Source organism: Podarcis gaigeae (assembly GCF_964106915.1).
Source record: "Podarcis gaigeae genome assembly, chromosome: 14".
Taxonomy (NCBI): domain Eukaryota; kingdom Metazoa; phylum Chordata; class Lepidosauria; order Squamata; family Lacertidae; genus Podarcis; species Podarcis gaigeae.
In genome coordinates, this window is record NC_139690.1 from 26,815,112 (window position 1) to 26,836,018 (window position 20,907).

General features: G+C 44.1%; 1 protein-coding gene across 1 annotated transcript in view; it reads right to left on the reverse strand.

Annotated features, from left to right (window-relative positions):
- Positions 1-20,907, reverse strand: part of ITGA11 (integrin subunit alpha 11) — a 97,239-nt gene that overhangs the window by 25,631 nt on the left and 50,701 nt on the right. Inside the window, exons 11-20 of the mRNA XM_083713072.1 lie at positions 18,501-18,645; positions 17,019-17,167; positions 15,057-15,197; positions 13,051-13,254; positions 10,929-11,059; positions 10,325-10,491; positions 9,575-9,717; positions 8,485-8,595; positions 2,117-2,202; positions 331-538 (exon numbers count right to left, since the gene is read on the reverse strand). Of these exons, the coding sequence (XP_083569198.1) occupies positions 331-538; positions 2,117-2,202; positions 8,485-8,595; positions 9,575-9,717; positions 10,325-10,491; positions 10,929-11,059; positions 13,051-13,254; positions 15,057-15,197; positions 17,019-17,167; positions 18,501-18,645 (1,485 nt within the window). The remainder of the gene's footprint in view (positions 1-330; positions 539-2,116; positions 2,203-8,484; positions 8,596-9,574; positions 9,718-10,324; positions 10,492-10,928; positions 11,060-13,050; positions 13,255-15,056; positions 15,198-17,018; positions 17,168-18,500; positions 18,646-20,907) is intronic.

Here is a 20,907-nt window from a genome sequence, read left to right on the forward strand (position 1 = left end):
CCAAAGAATTTCTGAGAAGATGGCCATCCAACCTCTGCATTAGCTACCCCTTCCAGTCTGGTGTCTTCTGCAAATTGGATGAGCAGCCCCTCAATTCCTTCATGCAATTTGTTTATAAAGGTGTTGAACAACAACAGGCCCAGGACAGAACTGGATGAGGAGCCAATAGAGAGCAGAGAAGCTACCTCTTGTTTTGAACATAGGCAAAGGAACATTTTAATATTAATTTTAACCTCTTTTGCAAGCCTGAGCTTTGGTGTGCATGACCTCCTCCCTGCAACTGTTGGCTACTTGTTTATTTCTCCTCCCTTCCATTCAGAGACTCCTTACCTTCTGGATCAAGCTGGCAAACTTCAGGTTCCTCGAGAACGAAATGTTTAGAACGGTGTTATATGCATTTTCTCCTCTGTTCTCCAGCGTAGCTTCCACTGCCACCCTCCTCCTGGCACTTTCTATGACAAAAATGGAGGTGTCAAAAGACAGCGTGTAGGCGGAGCAATCCGAATGCGACTTTCTCAGGACGCGTCTGCAATACTCCCTATGAAAAGAGCAAACATTAAAGCAGCAGCCCAGGAAGAAGCGTCCACCCTCCCTGCAACTGCGCATGAAGGAGACTCCCCACAGTCTCACAGGGGGCAGCCTGTCAACGCCCAAAGTGCCTTGGTCACACTGCAGCACCAACAAGAAACAGGCAAGGGCCCAGCGCTAAAGCAAGAGGCTGAACAGTGAAGCACGTAAGACAATGGACCTGGAAGGAAGGCATTCATATTCTACATGGCATTCTTATCGGACAGTGTCCTGTGGGGTCTCTTAAACTAGAAAGGGTGTTCCCAATTTATTTTCACAAGCTCAATACAGTGGTACCTCTGGATGCAAACGGGATCCGTTCCAGAGACCCGTTCACATACTGAGTAGAACGTAACACGCGACTGCATGTCTGCGCATGCGTGGGTCGCGTTTTGCCACTTCCGCGCATGCGCATCTGTGCATGTGCGAGTGGCGAAACCTGGAAGTAATGTGTTCCATTACTTCCAGATCGCCGCGGAGCGTAACCTGAAAACGCTCAACCTGAAGTGACCTAACCTGAGGTATGACTGTATAGAAATAAGGCCAAATTACACATGTTAATCACACTTTTTAAAAATAAAAAATAAAAAAAGCTTTCTTGCAGTGCCAGCACTGGGAAGTTGGTGAGATTCCACAAGACGGTCTTCACAGTGGTGGCACCCAGAGGCTGGAACTACCCCCCTGGGGAAATACAGTTGTACCTCTCATTGCTGTTCTTCAGCACCACTTAAAGATGGTTACAGTAATACCTTGGAAGTTGAATGGAATCCATTCCGGAAGTCTGTTTAACTTCCAAAATGTTCGGAAACCAAGGCACAGCTTCTGATTGGCTGCAGGAAGCTCCTACAGCCAATCAGAAGCTATGGAAGTTCTGTCAGATGTCCAGCTTCCAACGAATGTTCACAAACTGGAACACTCGGGGGTTGCGGTGTTCGGGAGCCAAAACAGACGAGTACCAAGGCCTTTGCGATCCATGGTACGACTGTATTTGTTTAGCCAGGTCCTTGGGAATTAAGCATCCCATTCTAGGCTGTAGTTTTAAAGAAATGGGGTTTTTGTGTCAAGTATTTTGGGATGGTGGTTAATTATACTGGATACCACCCATGGATTTCAACTGGAAGAACAGAAATCAAACAAATAATAAAATTATAATGCTGTTGCCACTTGTACTCTGAAAGAAAAGTAGCCAGAGTCCCCCAGATCCTATGCTGTGCTTCCGATCTGTGTTCCCAGTCTGGTTCCCAGCCCAAACCCCCCTCCCCTGCTCTGTTTTGCCCCCAAAGGTACTGCAAACAAGAGGAAAAGAAATGGCCAAATTCAGGATGACATCACAATAACCTATAAGATAAGTGTCAGAAATCTTCGGGCCTTCTGGTGTTGCTGAACTACAATTCCCATCCTCCCTGGCCATGGGCCATGCTGGCTGGGGCTGTTGGCAGTTGTAGTTTGGCAACATTTGAAGCATCAAAGGTTCCCCACTCCTGTTCTAACAGTGGTAACCCTGCAATCTGATTTCCCAAATCCCTCTCACTCCAGATGAGCTACTCACATGGCAGTTGGGATATCAGTTTTAGCGTCAAGGACTAAATTAGGGATGCAATGCTCATCCTCGTTGCATCCATTCCAGAAAGGTACCTATGAGGCAAGAAGGAAAAGTATTTATTTCCCAACCTTCGCCCTAAGCTCCCAGGATAGGTAACAACATTTATTTATTTATTTTTTATAATATTTTTATTAATTTTAAGAAATACAGAAAGAAGAATAAAGGATAGTTATAAGAAAGTAGAGAAGAATAACAAATTTCCATATTCTTTTTCCATCAGATCTAAAGGACTTCCCCGCATCCTCCAAACCCTGCGTTCTCTGTCATATAAAACATCAGCAATTTGTTAACTTATTTCAAAACTTAATGTATCTTCCATTTTATCATGTTCCCTAATTTCAATTTTACTATAACCCAATTCTTGTATGCTTTGTATTAAACACAATAAAGTTATTTCATAACTTTACCTCTAAATCCTTGTGTCTTAATTTTCATTTCATTAACTTACATTTGCTGAAGCTAGAGTTTCCTAAAAGGTGCATTTTTTTTTAACATTCATACAGCTTATAGTGTTTTTTCAAATAGTCCTTAAATTTTTTCCAGTCCTCCTCAATTGTCTCTTCTCCCAAGTCTTGGATTCTGCCAGTCATTTCAGCCAATTCCATATAGTCCATCAACTGTGATTGCCATTCCTCCAGCGTGGGTAAATCTTGTGTCTTCCAATATTTTGCAATCAGGATCCTTGCTGCTGTGGTAGCGTACATGAAAAAGGTTCTGTCCTTCTTAAGCACTCTCTGGTCCACCATGCCCAGGAGGAAGGCCTCTGGTTTCTTAGGTAAGGTAAATCTCAGTACCTTTTTTAGTTCATTATGGATCATTTCCCAGAAGGCCTTCACTTTCGGGCAGGTCCACCAGAGATGAAAGAATGTCCCTTCCGCCTCTCTACATTTCCAACATTTATTGTCAGACAGATGGTATATCTTAGCTAGTTTGACTGGGGTCATGTACCACCGGTATACCATTTTCATAATATTTTCCTTCAAGGCAGTGCATGCCGTAAATTTCAAACCGGTGTTCCATAACCTTTCCCAGTCTACAAACATAAGGTTATGCCCCACATCCTGCGCCCATTTTATCATGGCGGATTTAACTGTCTCGTCCTGTGTATTCCACTTAAGCAGCAAGTTATACATTCTCGAAAGTAGTTTATTTTTTGGCTCTAACAATTCAGTCTCTAGTTTCGATTTTTCCACCTGGAATCCAACCTTTTTATCTATTTTAAAGACCTCCTGAATTTGCGCATAGTGCAGCCAATCTCACACCTTAGTTTTCAGTTTTTCCAAGCTCAGCAACCTCCAATTGTCTCCAATTTTTTCAATTATTTCCCAGTATTTAGGCCAATGGGCCTCCATATTAAGTCTCTTACGTGCCTTGGCCTCCACCGGTGAGAGCCACCTCGGAGTCTTACTCTCCAATAAGTCTTTATATTTTGTCCAGACCATCAAAATTGCTCTTCTGACAATATGATTTTTAAACAATTTGTGCACTTTAACCTTGTCATACCACAAATATGCATGCCACCCAAACGCATTGTCAAACCCTTCCAGATCTAGGACGTCAGTGTTCTCCAGTAAAATCCAATCTTTCAACCAGCAGAAGGCTGCAGACTCATAATATAACCTCAAGTCTGGCAGGGCAAATCCCCCTCTATCTTTCACATCAGTTAATATTTTAAACTTTATTCGGGGCTTTTTGCCCTGCCAAACAAACTTAGAAATATCCTTCTGCCACTTTCCAAAACATTCCACCTTGTCCACGATCTGTAGGGCCTGGAACAAAAATAACATTTTCGGCAATACATTCATCTTTACAGCAGCTATTCGGCCTAACAAGGAAAGTTTCAATCTTGACCATGTTTCCAGATCTCTTTTGATTTCCGACCAACATCTCTCATAGTTATCTTTAAACAAATTCAAATTTTTGGAGGTCAGATACACCCCTAGGTATTTTACTTTTTTAACCACATTCAACTCCGTTTCTTTAGAGAACTCATCTGTTTCTGTAACTGTCAAATTTTTTGCTAAAACCTTGGTTTTTTGCTTATTTAACTTAAACCCCACCACCCGACCAAAATCAGAAATTAATTCTAACACTCTTTTAGTACTGGAGACTGGTTCCTGTAATGTTAATACCAAGTCGTCTGCAAATGCTTTCAATTTATATTGTTTCACTCCGACCTCGATTCCTTGGACCAACCGGTCCTTTCTAATCATGTTTAGCAACACCTCCAGAACTGAGATGAACAATAGGGGGGATAGGGGGCACCCCTGACGTGTCCCTTTTTCAATTTTAAACTCCTCTGTCACCACATTGTTTACTATCAATTTGGCTTTTTGTTCTGTATAGATTGCTTCTATACCATTTTCAAACCCCCGCCCCACTCCCATCCCTTCCAAATTTTTCTTCATGAACATCCAAGAAATATTATCAAAGGCCTTCTCTGCATCAATAAAAATTAAGGCCGCTCTAGTGTTAAGATTTGTTTGTAGGAGTTCCAAAATGTCAATAATGTTTCTTGTGTTGTCAAACAAATGCCTACCAGGGAGAAAGCCAGCCTGGTCCTTATGGATCACTTCATTTAATACTTTTTTAAATCTACTTGCCAGAATATCTGCAAAAATTTTGTAATCCACGTTTAGGAGTGAGATGGGGCGGTAATTCTTAAGTTGAGTCTTTTCAGTTTCTAGTTTAGGTATCAATGTGATGAAAGCTTCTTTCCACGTTTCCGGTGCCTTCCTTCCCTCCATAATCTGGTTGCAAACCTCCATCAAGGGTTGTATCAAATAATCCTTTAAAACTTTATAATATTTGGAGGTTAGACCATCAGGGCCTGGAGACTTGCCCAATTGAAGATTCTGAATGGCACTTTCAATTTCTTGCTGTGTGATGTTATAATTCAGGTTTGTTCTCATTTCCAGGGGTATTTTTTGTAATCCATTAGTTTTAAGAAATTGATCCACCTCGGAAGCTTTTTGCGGCCCTTGTGAGTAGAGTTCTTTGAAATATCTCTGGAAACACTTTCTAATTTCCTCGGGTTTCTGAACCATTCTCCCTTCAATCTCTAGATTTGTAACTGTATTTAGCTTTTGTCTCTTTTTCAACTGCCAGGCTAGCAGTTTCCCACACTTATTCGCTGATTCAAAGGATCTTTGTTTCATTTGTTTAATTTTCCATTCCACCTCTTGATTTATCAATTTTGAATATTGCGCCTGGAAAAATTTCACTTCTCTTAACACATCCTTCGACTTAGGCCTAGATCTTAATTTTTTTCTCTCCTTCTCTTATTTTCTCCAATATCTTCTCCTTCTTTTCATTCCAGAGCCTTTTCTTAATCGTGTTTTGTTGTATTAGAAACCCTCTCATAACTGCCTTGCTTGCGTCCCAGATTATTCTTTTTTCCACGATGGTATTCAAATTTATCTCAAAATAGTCCTTTAAAGTTTTTTGGGCCTTCTTAACAATCTCCTGATCTCTTAATATAGTGTCATTCATTTTCCATCTGAAGGATCCGGTTGTATTTAGTCTCAATTCCACTTTCAAAGCATTATGGTCGGAGCAGGTTTTTGGGCAGATTTCCACTTTTCTAGTCTTAGGTGCCAGCCCTCTAGTTGTCCATATTTGGTCGATTCGTGTCCATGTCAGATGAGCTTCGGAAAAGAAAGTCCCTTCTTTCCCTAGAGGGTTCTTAACCCTCCATATGTCAATTAAGTCCATATTGTCAGTCATTTCAAAAAAGGTTTTAGGCAGTCTGCCATCTTTCGATATGTTGGCACTTTGTGACTTATCCATGTTTACAGACACAACCCCATTCATATCACCCAACATAATGATGTTATTATAGTCCAAGTAATCCAGCATAGTCTCATGCAGCTTCCTGAAGAATTCCGATTTTCCCTCATTTGGAGCATATATTCCTAATATCAAAAAATTTTCTCCTTGTGTCTGTATTTCAATCGCCAAAGTTCGGCCATGTTCATCTTTAAATAAGAATTTCGGTGACAAGCTCTCCTTTGCATATATCACCACTCCTCTTTTCTTAACTTTATCCGAAGAAATAAATTCTTGCCCTAGTCTTTTATTAATTAGCACTTTTCTGTGGAGCCTTGTCACATGTGTTTCTTGTAGGCAGATAACATCCAATTGTTCCTTTTTCAAAATGTGAAAGACTTTCCTTCTTTTTTCCGGGGAATTTCCGCCATTTATGTTCCAACTGAGAAGCTGCAGAGACATCCTGATTCAATTGACGGGTCCTACAATGGGGTGTCTAAGTTTCCCTCCGATCCCGGAGGGGGTAGTGCTGGTCCAGATCCAGGTGGTATGACTCTTGAAGGTGGTCCCGGTGGTGGTGGAGGCCAAGAAGCTGCAGCTCCTTTTTGCAGGTCCTCCTCGTGGTCGTGTAGGAACTTCTGCTGGTCTTCAGGTGATTTAATTTTTATTTTCCTTCCTTTGTAAGTAAATGAAAGTCCTTGTGGAAACTCCCACCTATAAGGAATTCCGTTGTGTCTCAACAGTTTAGTCAGGTCTATATAGGTAGTCCTAAGTTCCAAGAGATATTTGGGTATGTCTCTGTAAATTTCCGCCCTTGTGCCTTCTACCTCCAAAGATTTCTTGAAATGTAGGCCTAATATCTTATCCCTCTCTTCTCTTGATCTCAGAATAACTAAGCAGTCTCTGGACTTGTCTTTCTTTACAGATTTTCCCAGTCTAAAGGCTGTCACAATTTTAAAGTCCTTTTCTTCCTCGATTCCCCAGAATTTGGAGAACAAAAGTGTCAAAAATCCCTCTAGATTGTCTTTCTCCAGTTCCGGGATAGCCCTTATCCTGAGGTTGCTTTCTTTACTTTTCAATTCAACCAATGACAGATAGGCTTGTTGTTCCCCTACCTGTCTTTTCAGAGGCCTTACTTCCCCTTTAACTTCATCAACCTTTATATTCGCCTGTTCTGCTTTTTGGTTGGCTTCCACAGCTAATTTGTAGTTCTCAGCCGTAGCTCCTTGCAGTTTTTCAATCGCCTGGGTGTGCTGCGAAACCTGTTCAGTTAATCTGCCAATAGAGGATGTAGCTTGGTCAATTTTTGATGTTTGATTGTCCACTTTTTGATTTAAAACTGCCAGTTGTTCCAAAATTTGTTTCAAAACTGTTTCAGATCCTCCAGTTGCCATATCTTCTGTAGCAGGCTGTACAAATTCCACCTCCTGTGCTGTCAGCACAGTTGGGACGGATGATCTACGATGATGAGTTAAAGTTGTTTTAGGTCCTAAAAATGTGCATCCTCAAGTGTCAAAAGCCAGGATAAAGAAGTGCATCTTCAGCATCCTCCAGAAGCTGTATAATGAAGGTATCAGATGCACCTTTGTGGGGAGGGCATTCCACAGCTTGGGGGCCGCCACAGAGCAGGCCCTCTCCTGGGTCACCGGCAACCTGCAAGCCTCTGAGGATTCTCTGCTTTTTATATGGAAGGATAATGTCTATAAACTAGGTACTCTGGACAGTTCTGGGTAACCCGAATTACAATACAATACTTTTTTTAAAAAAACATAGAAACAATATGTAGCATTTGATGTTGTGCCAGGCATGACACTGTGCAGAAAGGCTGACCACACACATAATACATCTGCTGGCTTTCTGGCTGTCCCAACCAATATGCGAAGCCCAGAGAGGCAATTTAGTTAGCTCATACGTCTCAGCGTCTGGATTGAAAAATGAGGACCAGGTGACTTCCATAAACAACAGGCTTTCCCTCCTTTCATATGTTTAGGCAGCCTGGCAAGTTATTACTGTTTGATTTATACAAATTTCAAACCACATTTTTGCTGTAAATATGCATGGGATCCAGTGTGGTGTAGTGATTAGAGTGTCAGACTAGAACCTGGAAGACCAGGGTTCAAATTCCCACACGACCAAGAAACTCACTGGGTGGACCTTGGGCCAGTGACTGCCTCTCATCCTAACCCACCTCACAGGGTTGTTATGTGGATGAAATGGGGAAGGAAGAGAGCCATGCATACCCACTTTCAGCTCCTTGGAGGAAATGCAGAATATAAGTGTAAAAAATAAGTAAAATAATAAAAACAACACACCTTGGTTCCTGGTCTGCTCTTCCGCATTCCTCTGCCCCCTATACTTCACTGACCTGCCCTCCCCCCAATCCTCTTACTCTTGGGCTCCTGGCCCTGGAAGGCCAAACTCTTGTCCTGAATATTTCTTGGACACGGCCTATAGGGACAAGTTCCCAAACAGATCAATGGACAAAATACACAATGTTTCCAAGGCTGCCTCTCCACCTTCCCTCCAATGTAACGACAGTTACGCACAGCAACTTTTAGCGAGGTAGGCCAGCCGCCATCCATCACCGGTCCATTGTCAGGGCTACCCAGGGCATAATCGACAGAGAAAGTCACTGGCTTCACATAATCGGCTGTGTCCTAGGATAGGAGAAAGCAAACACTATTACCTTCAGTTTTCACTTTTGCACATAGCTGTCAAGTGTCCCTTATTTGAAGGGACAGTCCCTTATTCCAGCGCCATGTCCCGCTGCTGTCCCTTATTGATGGATGTCCCTTAAATGATGTCCCTTAAATTTCAAAGGAAGCAGCTCCTCTTCCTCCCTCCCTGCCGGCCAGGGAGGAGGGAGGCTCCAACTGTGTTGCTTGGCTGTGTTGCTCACCCAAGAAGAAGTCTAAGAACAACTGGGGGGTGGAGCTTGAATGCCTTGTGTGTGGCTAGTTAATGCAAGCTGAGGGGGGTTTTGAATGCTGGACACCATTTTGTTGCACGTGCTGCCGCAAACTTTGCAGTGCAAAGCCAAGCCGGGGAGCCATCTTAAGTTGAGGCTGCATAGGCCTTGTGGTGCATGTGATTCAGATTCTATTCAGTTGAACCTCTGGTTACAAAGTTGGTTTGACAGTGTTCTCGAAGCTACCAGCATGAGTTTGACCAGACTGCAGGAGGACAGGAAGACTGGAGTGCCTGGAACAGGTGAGGCTGCAGGTCCCTTATTTTGGCTGCTGGTCCCTTATTTTCAAATCTGTAAGTTGACAGGTATGCTTTTGCAACAAGAGCCCAGCAAGCATAAGTTGAACGGGAAAAGTTTCTCCTTAACTATTCACCAGAGTTGTAAAAAGACATGCAATCTGGTTGCCCATGGCAAGTAGACGTTGTCTCAAGGAAACTCACCTAAACAGGTATGTGTGAGCACAGTGCCTTATAAACATTTCTGTAGTTGGTGCATGGTTATTATTATTTTATTTTTTTCAAAGAGATGTTACACAAAGTTGGGCATATAAGGCAACATTTCTTGGTCTGCTAACAAACAATTGGTCTGTGGTATTTTGAATGCACAGCTCAAGACTAAACTGCACTTCCTGGCAAGGAAACTCAACTTTTAGAGATCTGAGCACGTACCAAAACATGAAAATTCAGCTTATCGCACCATTCTTGCCCTGCAAACAATGTAACCGTCTTGTGGGTGAGCCTGTCTCCATTCTCATCCAGATGGGCTCGTGGGATGTACCGTCGCTCGTCAATGGTGATGTTGTAATTCAGTGCTGAAATGATTGGTTCAAAATGATTTGCACATGCACAGTGAATTACAGAACCATAGTGAGAGCAGATAGCTTAGTTGGTTAGAGTGTGGTGCTGATGATAATGCCAAGGTTGCAGGTTTGATTCCCTGTAAGGGACAGCCGCATATTCTTGCAGTTTTAATGTTGCGCAACAGAAGGATCCAACACAACAGTTGTGCTTGCAGAAATCACTGCGCAACCAAGGGTGGATCTACACAGCTATAAAAATCGCTCTACAAAAAACTGTTGTAAAGCTCACATCACAATTGAAAATATCACTGAGTTGTGATTTCAGCTCTACATCGCCAACTGGTGTCGCAATGTTATAATGCATTCATAATGCTGTATTTTGACTAATGTAGCTGAGTCCCAAGTTACCAGAAACTTGTTTATGCTTTCTCTTGAGCTAGATGGCTCCAATGGCACAAAACATTTTGCCAGTGGAAGAAGCAGACCTCTATGTTGGTATAACTTAGTGCTGCCTTAGATACACCCCCAAGTCTCTCTGAAGAGCAGTTTTGGAGAGGGTAGGACACTGTCACCTTGTGGAGAGAGCAAATCTAGACAGAAATCTGGGCTCTCCACTTACTCACGCTTGCCGTCTGAAAATGAGCCGAGAGGAAAATGGCAGTGAAGCAAAGAAATGCAGACAGGCAAGTGGCGTCCTTCCCGTTCCGAGTGCAGTCCTTGTTGAAGATGTTGATCTTGAATGGCTCAAACCTGAGGCTGGCATTGATCCGTACCACACTGCGGGACCTTGTGGAGAAGAGGAAAAGTTTGATGATATCCTGAGCCAACCCAGAAATTCAATTACCAATTCAGATGTGTGGGTCAGAGTTTAAAGTAACCTAAATTTGAGTAGATCAAGTAAAGTAATTGAATTTTAAATTTTTACATAAATTTGAATAGAACTTCTGTCTGCTGTGGTAAAACAGCAGTGGTACAGGCACTTTTCTAGCCACCTTGTGCAGAATGCCTCCCTCTGAAGAAAGACCCCCTTGGCCCATTCTCAACGTGAGGCAGGATTGGTGACCATCACTGCCTCCAGTGGAAGCAAGTGCCGTAGTTAACAATGCACTGTGTGAAAAAGGGCTTGCTTTTTATCTGCCCCAAATCTTCCAGCAGTCAGATTCAACAAACAAAGTCCTGCTCTGAAAAGTAGCCCCACCAGCCATAAATCTTCCATAACAAACCATAATAATACAGCATTTCCCAGTGAGCCAACGGCGAGGTCCACAAGCCTGTCTTCATTCAGGTCTAAGCTGCCATGGATGCTGCATCCAAAATACATTAAGCCTGGAGAAATTTCAGCTGCCGTAATTCTCTGGAAAATGACAAGAGGAGAATCCTGTTCAGCATCCTGGTGTAAAGAGACGCCGTACAAAAGTGATGGCATGTTTTCAAATTTTCTCTCTCGCAAGGATGGGTACCCAAAAGAATTCAGCAGGTACTTAGGAGTGTTGGCAGGAGTTGCCAGCTTGCTGAGGTTGTGCCACTGCTGCTTAGCTGGGATGATGCAAAGGCGAGGTCAGGGCTGTGTGGACAGGAATGCAGGAGGGACCAATCCGACACTCACACTGGTGATGCCCCGACCTTTGCTGCCTTCCCTCCACACCATCCAGGTAAGCAGCAGCGCCTCTGCTGTCAGGAGGGCAGCCACACTGCACTGCTCCCCCACTGGCATAACAACAACAACAACAAATTATTTATTATTTATACCCCGCCCATCCAGCTGGGTTTCCCCAGCCACTATGGGCTGTTCCCAACAGATTAAAAACAGAATAAAACATCAAACATTAAAAACTTCCCTAAACAGGGCTGCCTTCTAAAAGTCAGATAGTTGTTTATTTCCTTGATATCTGATGGGAGGGCATTCCACAGGGTGGGCACCACTACCAAGAAGGCCCTCTGCTTGGTTCCTTGTAACCTCACTTCTTGCAGTGAGGGAACCGCCAGAAGGCCCTCAGCACTGGACCTTAGTGTCTGAGCTGAACAATGGGGGTGGAGACGCTCCTTCAGGTGTACTGGGCTGGACCAACACTTTGAATTGTGCTCGGAAATGTACTGGGAGCCAATGTAGGACTTTCAGGACCGGTGTTATATGGCACTCCTGTCTGTTTGGGTACACGCAAGAGAGATGACCCTTTGAGTCCCTCCTAACCCTACAATTCTACGATTCTATAACAGGAAGTATGTTGGCAGCCTGGCCACCATTTTGCATCCTCCACAAGGCCCCAGTCTTAGCTTCATTCTAGCACATTGGGATGAGGTTGATTAAATTTATTCACCAGCAGGTCACAATTCACAATTTAAATTTCACGATTAAAAACAGTTAAAACAGATTAAGGTGGAATCTAGACACACATTAAAAAAACACTGTGAAAATGCTTTTTCTTAGTGTTTTGAAAAATATATTGAATTTGCCATGTAGTGTCACATTTGCATAATGCACTTAAAACATACTTAAAATGTTATATTTGCAGCTGTGTAGCTGAGTTACCAGAATAGCGTGGACCCTGAAAACACCCATCCCAGGTAAACGCCTGCATAATAATAGGTACCTCTTCAGCTTTCGCCAAAAGATGTATAGTGAAGAAGCCAGATATACCCAGGGGCGTAGGAAGGGGGGCGGCGTTCCACCCCGGGTGTCACCCTGAGGGGGGGGATGACAAAATGTCAGGTAGTTGAGGGCTACACTCGCTGTAGGGCAGCCGAGGACATGTGCACGCCATCGTTATGGGCGCCACTCGAGTGCCGTCCATATTGGCAATGCACATGCGCCATCCGTATTGATGCTGCGCATGTGCCGCCGGGCGGATTGCCTCGCCCCTGTGGGTGGTTCGCCCCACCCCTCGAGACCCTGCTCCGGGTGCCGGAGAGCCTTCCTTCGCCACTGGATATACCTATGTGGAGAGGGAGTCCCAAAACTAAGAGGCTGCCACTAGGCCCATGCAGAGCTTGTTTGAGGCCCGGTGCAGCAGTCTTGTTAGAATAAAGTTATAAACACAAACAAAAGGCAACCAGTCCCAGGTAGGGCACCCCAAGCATCTTAGGCCTCTGAGGCCCTGGGCAAATGTACCCAGCTGCCCCTCCCCGCAGCTGTATGAGCCTGGCTGCCACAGAGGAATGGTGGCTGCAACAACAAAAAATATGGTGGATAATATTCAGAGAACATTCTGTACAGTGGCCTTCTTTTTCTGAGGTCAGAGGAAGAAAAAAAAATCTCAGAATTTTTCCTCAGAAAAATGTATTAAGACATCTTTGGTCATTTTTAAGAAATGTCTTCTTGCCCTTCACCCTACATGAGAACTCTACCTGCTTATATTGCCGTACGAGGTTTTCCTTGTAGCCATGGAAGATATATATTGCTCCCTGATGCTCATCTTCAAGCGGGGCTCCCACAACGACATCGTTGTAGGAGTCCTGATTCAAATCGGAGACGGCAGCTATGCAGGAGCCAAACCTGGAGTTCTGGTAGCCTGGCAAATCTTCCAGAGTCCCATTGGAAACAAATCGATCCTTTGAATAAAAGAGCTTATATATCACCCACGCCCATAGACATTGTTTTTCCCCCCTGCCAAATGCCCCCAAATAAGCAACTCTGCGGAGAGAGAGAAGTCTGACAGTTCAGTCTGGGCAGAAAATGATTCACCGTTATGCAATATGTAAAGATGGCCAGTAGAAAAAGAGAGCAAAACAACAACTGGCATTGTTTGATAGGGGATGGAAAGAGGAAAGGAAACCAAATACTCATTCTACAAATGTAAGCTTTACATTCAGGGGAAAACTGTTAGCTGTATGGATGAAGTAGCCACAACGGCTATGCATTCCCTCCCCTGTTGGAGGCAGTGAGTCCCTGAATGCCAGATGCTGAGAGTCACAAGCAGTGAGAATTTCTATTGCTCTCAGGTCCTGCTAGGGACGCGGGTGGCGCTGTGGGTTAAACCAGGGTTAAACCACAGAGCCTAGGACTTGCCGATCAGAAGGTTGGCGGTTCTAATCCCCGTGACGGGGTGAGCTCCCGTTGCTCGTCCCTGCTCCTGCCAACCTAGCAGTTCAAAAGCAGGTCAAAGTGCAAGTAGATAAATAGGTACCGCTCTGGTGGGAAAGTAAACGGCGTTTCCGTGTGCTGCTCTGGTTCGCCAGAAGCAGCTTAGTCATGCTGGCCACATGACCCGGAAGCTGTCTGCGGACAAACGCCGGCTCCCTCGGCCAATAAAACAAGATGAGCGCCGCAACCCCAGAGTCAGTCATGACTGGACCTAATGGTCAGGGGTCCCTTTACCTTTACCTTTACAGGTCCTGCTCTCATCTGGTTGGCCACTGTGTGAAAAGGATGCTGCACAAGACAAGGCTTTGGCCTGATCCAGAAGGCCCTTCTTTTGTTCCTATTTTATATAAATGTTTTTGATGTAGGGAAGCTTAAGCACCCTCAGGACTTGGAGTGAGAGGGTGGAGAGAGGGTCTCAAGCTTTTCTGCCCCTGCTATCTCTAAAGTCACTATTTGCCTTTGAAGGGAAGCCTTCACTAGTGCCAGAGGAAGTTTCCCTTGACATGCAAACGGGACCTTTGGTGAGGCAATTTTTGTCAGGACTGCAGCAGGGAGAGAAAGTGTTTGATTTCTCCTCTCCTTCCGCTCAAGCTGCCCTGGTTTGCTATTTACATCATTAAAATTAATTAGGTTGCCACATTTCAAGAAGTGAAAAGCCACACACAAACAAATCGTTGAGCTTTCTTAAGAGAAATTTCCCCAAGTTGTTGAGCTTGTTTTAGAAAAAGGCTAAATTGGTTCAGCTATTTTTGAGAAATAAGCTGCTTTTTGGAAATCTCCCCCCCCCCCCGACATTTCCATCATTGAAATTGGACCTATGGCAACCCAAATTTAATAATGCAACTGTATAAATTACATTGTACATTAATTGTATAAGTGAAACTAAAGTCATGTCCAGTTTGACATTCTCACAATACCAGGGATCAAACCTTGGACTTTTTTCATGTGAAGCAGATATTCTGCCACTGAGCTAAGGCCTTTCTCCGTTTTGGCAATTAATTTTAGAACCAACATAGGAAACTGCCTTATACGGAGTCAGATCATTGGTCCATCTAGCTCAGTACTGTCCGCACGGACTGGCAGCAGCTCTCCAGCAGGGCTCTCTTCCAGGCATACCTGCAGATACCAGGGATAGAACCTGGAACCTTCTGCAGCCCAAGCAGGTGTTCAGCTGCTGAGCCTCTATGGCCCTCCCCCTATAAGAGGTGGGAAATGTAAACACATTTTTAAATTGTTTTGTGCTTGTAGGGGACAAGACCAAGTAAATTACCTCTTTTAGGGTGTAGACATACACCTTCCCCCTCTCTCTTCCTTCGCTGAAATACATTGGCGCTCCAACCAACAAAACGTCCGTGACGCCATCGCCATTAATATCTACAGAATTGATTTCACTTCCATAGTAGGCACCGATCTGGGGGAAAAAGAATACATTGACATATGTGTGCATGCATGGAACGAGTGCTAGAGTGTTGTGTGTCTTTATATTTCCATTTGCTTCCAAGAAATTAATGGCATCTTAAATGATCCCGTTGGAATGAGAGGTATTTCGAAACGGAAGCAATCTATCATCTCCTTGTCTAGACATCTCCCTCGGGAACAAAGAAAGGCAGACTCAAAACTTTGATCCTGGAAGATTAAGGATCATACTCATGGCTTGTCTCTATGATGCTGCTTCCCGAGTTCATTCCTTTTTTGCCCAAAGACTAAGATGAGAAGGATTAATTTATTTATGATAGGATCCAAGCTGATTTGCAGCAAGTAAAATGCAATCTTCAAGTCTCACAGCTTCTTGACTGACCTCCAGGATGGAACATCTTTACAGACAATATTGTGTCTATGCTGAAGTATCTAGAAGATATGACATTGCTGTCTAACTCCCAAGTGTCTGAAAATGCAAAAACTCAAAATCACCCACTGAAACCAAGAGATGATAGGCCTTATACTAGCAAATTAAAGTATCTATGGACCTCATTTGTGAAGGAGAGGGGTGGGAAACCCAAGGCGTGGGGGTTGAATGTGGCCCCTCAGGACTCTCTATCTGGCCCCTAGAACTCTCCCCAGGCCACACACCTGCTTCACCCCCCAAGCGGTTTTGCCTGGCTAGAGTGTGCCCCTAATCTCTGGCAATGCCTCTTAAAGAGAGGAGAATGGCTGAGTGAGTGCTGAAACCAGCCTACTGTACAAGCACAAAATTTACATGTGTTGCTCCACCCACTTTTGGGACATGGCGCTTGGAAGGCTGCCCAGAATGGAATGTGGCCCTTGGGTTGAACATGATTCCCTGTTCCTGTTGCAGCAAATAGTGATGGCCACTGGCAACAATGGATTCCTTGGAGGAGAGGTCATAAGGATGGCATTCACTATGCATGCTCCATCAACCTCTTGAAGGAGTTAGTACAGAAGTACGACCACACATTTCTCTGCAGTCACAGGGGAATGAGGGTGGTTTTTTTGCTTTAAAATGGTACTGGAGATTCTCCAGATGTTGGATTCTGTGTTCTGTTTATGGGAAATGGATAGCTCAGTTGGTTAGAGTATGGTACTGATAACACCAAGCTTGCAGGTTCAATCCCTGTATGGGACAGCTGCATAGTCCTGCATGGACTAGATGATTCTCAGGGTCCCCTCCAACTCTACAATTCTATGATTCTATGAATTGTCGCAGTGGATGCTCATACTACTACTACTACTACTACTACTACTACTACTACTACTATTACATTGAATTTATATACAGCCCTATACTTGGGGGTCTCAGGACGGTTCACAGAATAAAATCAAGATATAAAACCACAAAATACCACAAAAATACCTAATAAAAATAAGAACAGCAACCCAATACCCCCGCCCCAAAAACCCACATTTTAAAAAGGCATAGGATGTAAATCGGATTAACCACAGGCCTGGTTAAAAAGGAAGGTTTTTGCCTGGCACCTAAAGTTGCATAATGAAGGCGCCAGGTGAGCTTCCCTGTGGAGAGCATTGCACAGACAGGGAGCCACTGCAGAGAAGGCCTGCTACCCTCCGAACCTCTTGAGGAGGGGGGACACAAAGGAGGGCCTCAGATGATCTCATGGTGTGGGTAGGTTCATATGGAAAGAGGCGGTCCTTGAAGACTAGGCACGGACCTTTGAATATACCCATAGTGAAATGATCAGTCTCATACTGGACTAACTGCCTTGTTTAGATCTTCTGCAACCCCAAAGCGATGCCCCCCCCTTGCCCAATTTACCTGCTCTCCTTTCAGAGACTGGTGAATGGTCAGATTCCGGTTGGTGTGCATGGTGAAAATGATAACCTTCCCCGTGTGGTTGAAGCGGGGTGCTCCAGCGACGTAAATCCTGTCAAGTCTTGTCGACACCACTGAGGTGACGGTGTAACCTGCAGCGCACACAGACAGAAAGACAGGAAGGCAGACAGAAAACAAGGTAGCATATTATGCAGAAGGAATCACAAGAACAGCCCTGCTAGCAGCCAAAGACATCCTCATCTTCCATTAAAAGCTTTACCCTTCCACCCAGCTGATAAAGATTTTCTATTTCGTCTGGCCTTATAACCTGGTGGGTTTATTTTGTTTTAACCTAGATCATCCGTTTTTTTATTCTGATGCACTGTTTACTGGCTTTTGTTAACACCCATGCCTGGATAGCTCAGTTGGTTAGAGCATGATGTTGATAACGCCGGTTGCAGGTTCAATCCTGCGTGGGACAGCTGCATATTCCTGCATTGCAGGGGGAGCGGTGGACTAATTTTATGATATCTATGATAACTCACTACCGTTTAATACATTTTACATCTTATCTTTTTTGTCATATTTTTGATATGTTATTTCACTGTGTTGTTGGCCAGTTTAGGCACTGAGTACAGGGACTTGGGTGGTGCTGTGGGTTAAAACACAGAGCCTTGGACTTGCAGATCAGAAGGTCGGCGGTTTGAATCCCTGTGACGGGGTGAGCTCCCGTTGCTCAGTCCCTGCTTCTGCCAACCTAGCAGTTCAAAAGCACATCAAAGTGCAAGTAGATAAATAGGTACCGCTCCGGTGGGAAGGTAAACGGCGTTTCCGTGCGCTGCTCTGGTTCGCCAGAAGCAGCTTAGTCATGCTCGCCACATGACCCAGAAGCTGTACGCTGGCTCCCTCAGCCAATAAAGCGAGATGAGTGCCGCAACCCCAGAGTCAGCCAAGACTGGACCTAATGGTCAGGGGTCCCTTTACCTTTACCTTTAATGCCTGGGTAGCTCAGCTGGTAAGCATGATGATGATAACGCCAGTTGCAGGTTCAATCCCGCCTGGGACAGCTGCATATTCCTGCATTGCAGGGTGGGGGGTGGACTAATTTTATGATATCTATGATAACTGACTACCGTTTAATACATTTTACATCTTATCTTTTTTCGTCATATTTTTGATATGTTATTTCACTGTGTTGTTGGTCATTTTAGGCACTGAGTACAGAAAAGCAGGTTATAAATTCTTACAACAAATGGATAAACTGACAAAGAATCATGCAATTCACACAAGCTTCATCTCCCTGACACTGTTGCTTCAGATGCCAGCCACAGTCCAGAGACTGGTGCACTCTACACCATGATCTGCTTACATTTTCAGCCCCTCCCTAAGCAATTGCATAGTCTGAGGTCCAGAAGGGAGGAACTGCTTGTGTGAACCAGCTTGACCCACTTTCCTTGCCCAGCAATTGCTGGTGATTCCTCTTACCCAGATAAGCTCCGTGATTTTTCAGCTCCTCTGGGAACTCTTGGAGGTAGGATTCTCGGTGAGGAACGACTTTGCCGCTACTGGTTTCCTTGAGGACTGCTCCGTTCCAGTCGTAGGCACCCACAGCTCCGAGCAAAATCCCATCCTGGTCATGGGGGCAGACAAATGAGCTACTGGCAATTTCTAAGGGCTCAACCACACTTTTGCTTGAGCTGTATTTTGATTATATTGTGTACTGATTAATCCCCCAGGGTCCAAGAGCTTTCTTTGTTGTTCCCTGGCTGTGACTTGCAAAAATCCCATTTTACCCGCTGATTTAAAGCTCACTTATGCCAAATTTCCCTCTGGAGTGTCTGATAAGATCTGATTTAATGGATAAAAATGGATTTTTGCAAGCGGCAGCCATGGAACAAGAGAAAAGCTCTCAAACCAGGGGAATTAATTGGTACACAGTATGATCGAAAATGGGTCAAGTACAAGTATGAATGAGCCCTAAGATATTTGTACATGTATGCTTGAGGCATACACACACAGAGACAAATTTGACATTTCTATGTGCTAAAGATCTCACCTCCGGATGTGACACAAGAAAGCACCAGAATTTCAGTGAAATTTTCTCCTAAAACTGTCTACACATTTGTTGCAAAGCAATTCCTAATATAATGTATTTTTGTATGCTATTTCCACAAATATATGCCTCTTTGAGCACACTTTACCCTAGCATATGCATTTTTGCACACATTCCTAACAGGCAATTCTGGGAGACTCTTTGTATGTGGTAGAGCTCATCTTCCTGAGCATGTTGGTGTTAGGCCTTTGCTGCAATAAAGAGCTTATCCACACTGGTTTGAGCTTTAAAGCTTTGTGTCTGAATGCCCTGAACTTCCCCCATGAAAACCCGCTCTTTAACATTCAATCGGAGCAAACATCACTTCGGGTTTTCCATAATTGCCTTTTGCTCCAATTCAGCTTTAAAGAGCGGGTATTTGTGGGGAAAGCTCCAGATCAATAAAAAAAGATGCTCAGCCATTGAGCTTTGAACTGTGGACTTTGCCTGGAAAGAGCAGAGGAAAGATCAGTGTTGATAAGTCCTAAATTAGATGCTGAATCATTGATGGCGGAAATATTAGGCAACTGATGTGTAATTTTGGGAGCAGTTTGGCAGTTTCCTTCTTCTTGGCTCTCGCGTGTCCTGGTCTCTGTCCCTCAAAAGGAACAGCCACCCGCACAGCTTCCCGTGGCATTCGACCGCTGGCATCGCTTTTGGTATTGTTATTTAAAACCGTCCAGCACATTGGCTTATAATCTGCATTTTAGCTACAGCGAGAGAAGCTTCCAGTATTTAAAGGAGCTCTGGGAATGTGCAAGGAAGCCTCTGCCAAGTCAGCAAGTGAAATATTCTGAGACTTGCCAGTTCCCCCAGACTTGTCAATTTTGGCAGTGCAACTCTAGAAAAAACACACACCAGGGAAAAAAATCCCCACCAGCATCAGCTCAGTCCTTGTGAAAAGAGCAAAGTAAATCAATGTATAATCAAAGCTCCCTTTCTGGCCAAAAACTACCATAGGCTGAGAGTAAGGCTGTCACTGTTTCTTTCATTATGGCCAGAACTCCTGTGTCTTCAGCAGCAGTATGGTAGGCAGAGATTCAACAGATGTGGCTTTGTCTAGCATGGAAACTGGGATGCACCTACTGGGGTTTTTTTTTGCATGTCAAGCAGCTACATAGAAGGAACCAAGAGTTGTTCCCTGAGTCCTTGCAGAAGAGGAAGAGACGCAACTCTCAGAAACTCTCAGTAACTTCCAGGCCTTCTTTGGAAGGCATTTGGATCTGTGGGTACACTCATACCATACATTTAGAGCACATTTAGGCTTCCCCCAAAGAATCCTGGGAACTGTAGTTTGTTTGCTCTGTGGTAGGTGAATTGCAGTTCCCAGGATTAAAGACATGTATGGTGTGGGTTTATGCATATGCGTGAAAATCCAAATGGCAACTCCCTGCCCCTTGTAATTTGTTTTTCTATTAGCTTCAACGTCCAACCATTTCTTGCCACTTCAAGTCTCTCATAACCTGCTGCTTCATAGGAGAGTCAGTCTTAGGAAGTCTTGTCCACGCTGCCAAGAACAATCCAGTCCAGAGATGGCAAAAATATATACTAAAAATGGCTTCATCTAAATTTTCAGTCAACACATTCTCAGAAATAAATGGAGGAGCCATTCCTTGGGATCACTTTCCATGAGGAGCTAAACGAAAACATATCTGAACATTCCTGGCCCTTCGCTCAATGCTTTTGTTTCAAATTGCACCAAGAAATCAGCTTTTTTGGCCCACGGAGGAGCTGAGAATTCTCAGCGGCTTCCAGCTTTGGGTGCATAAATAATCCAGGTATCATCTGCTACCATACATG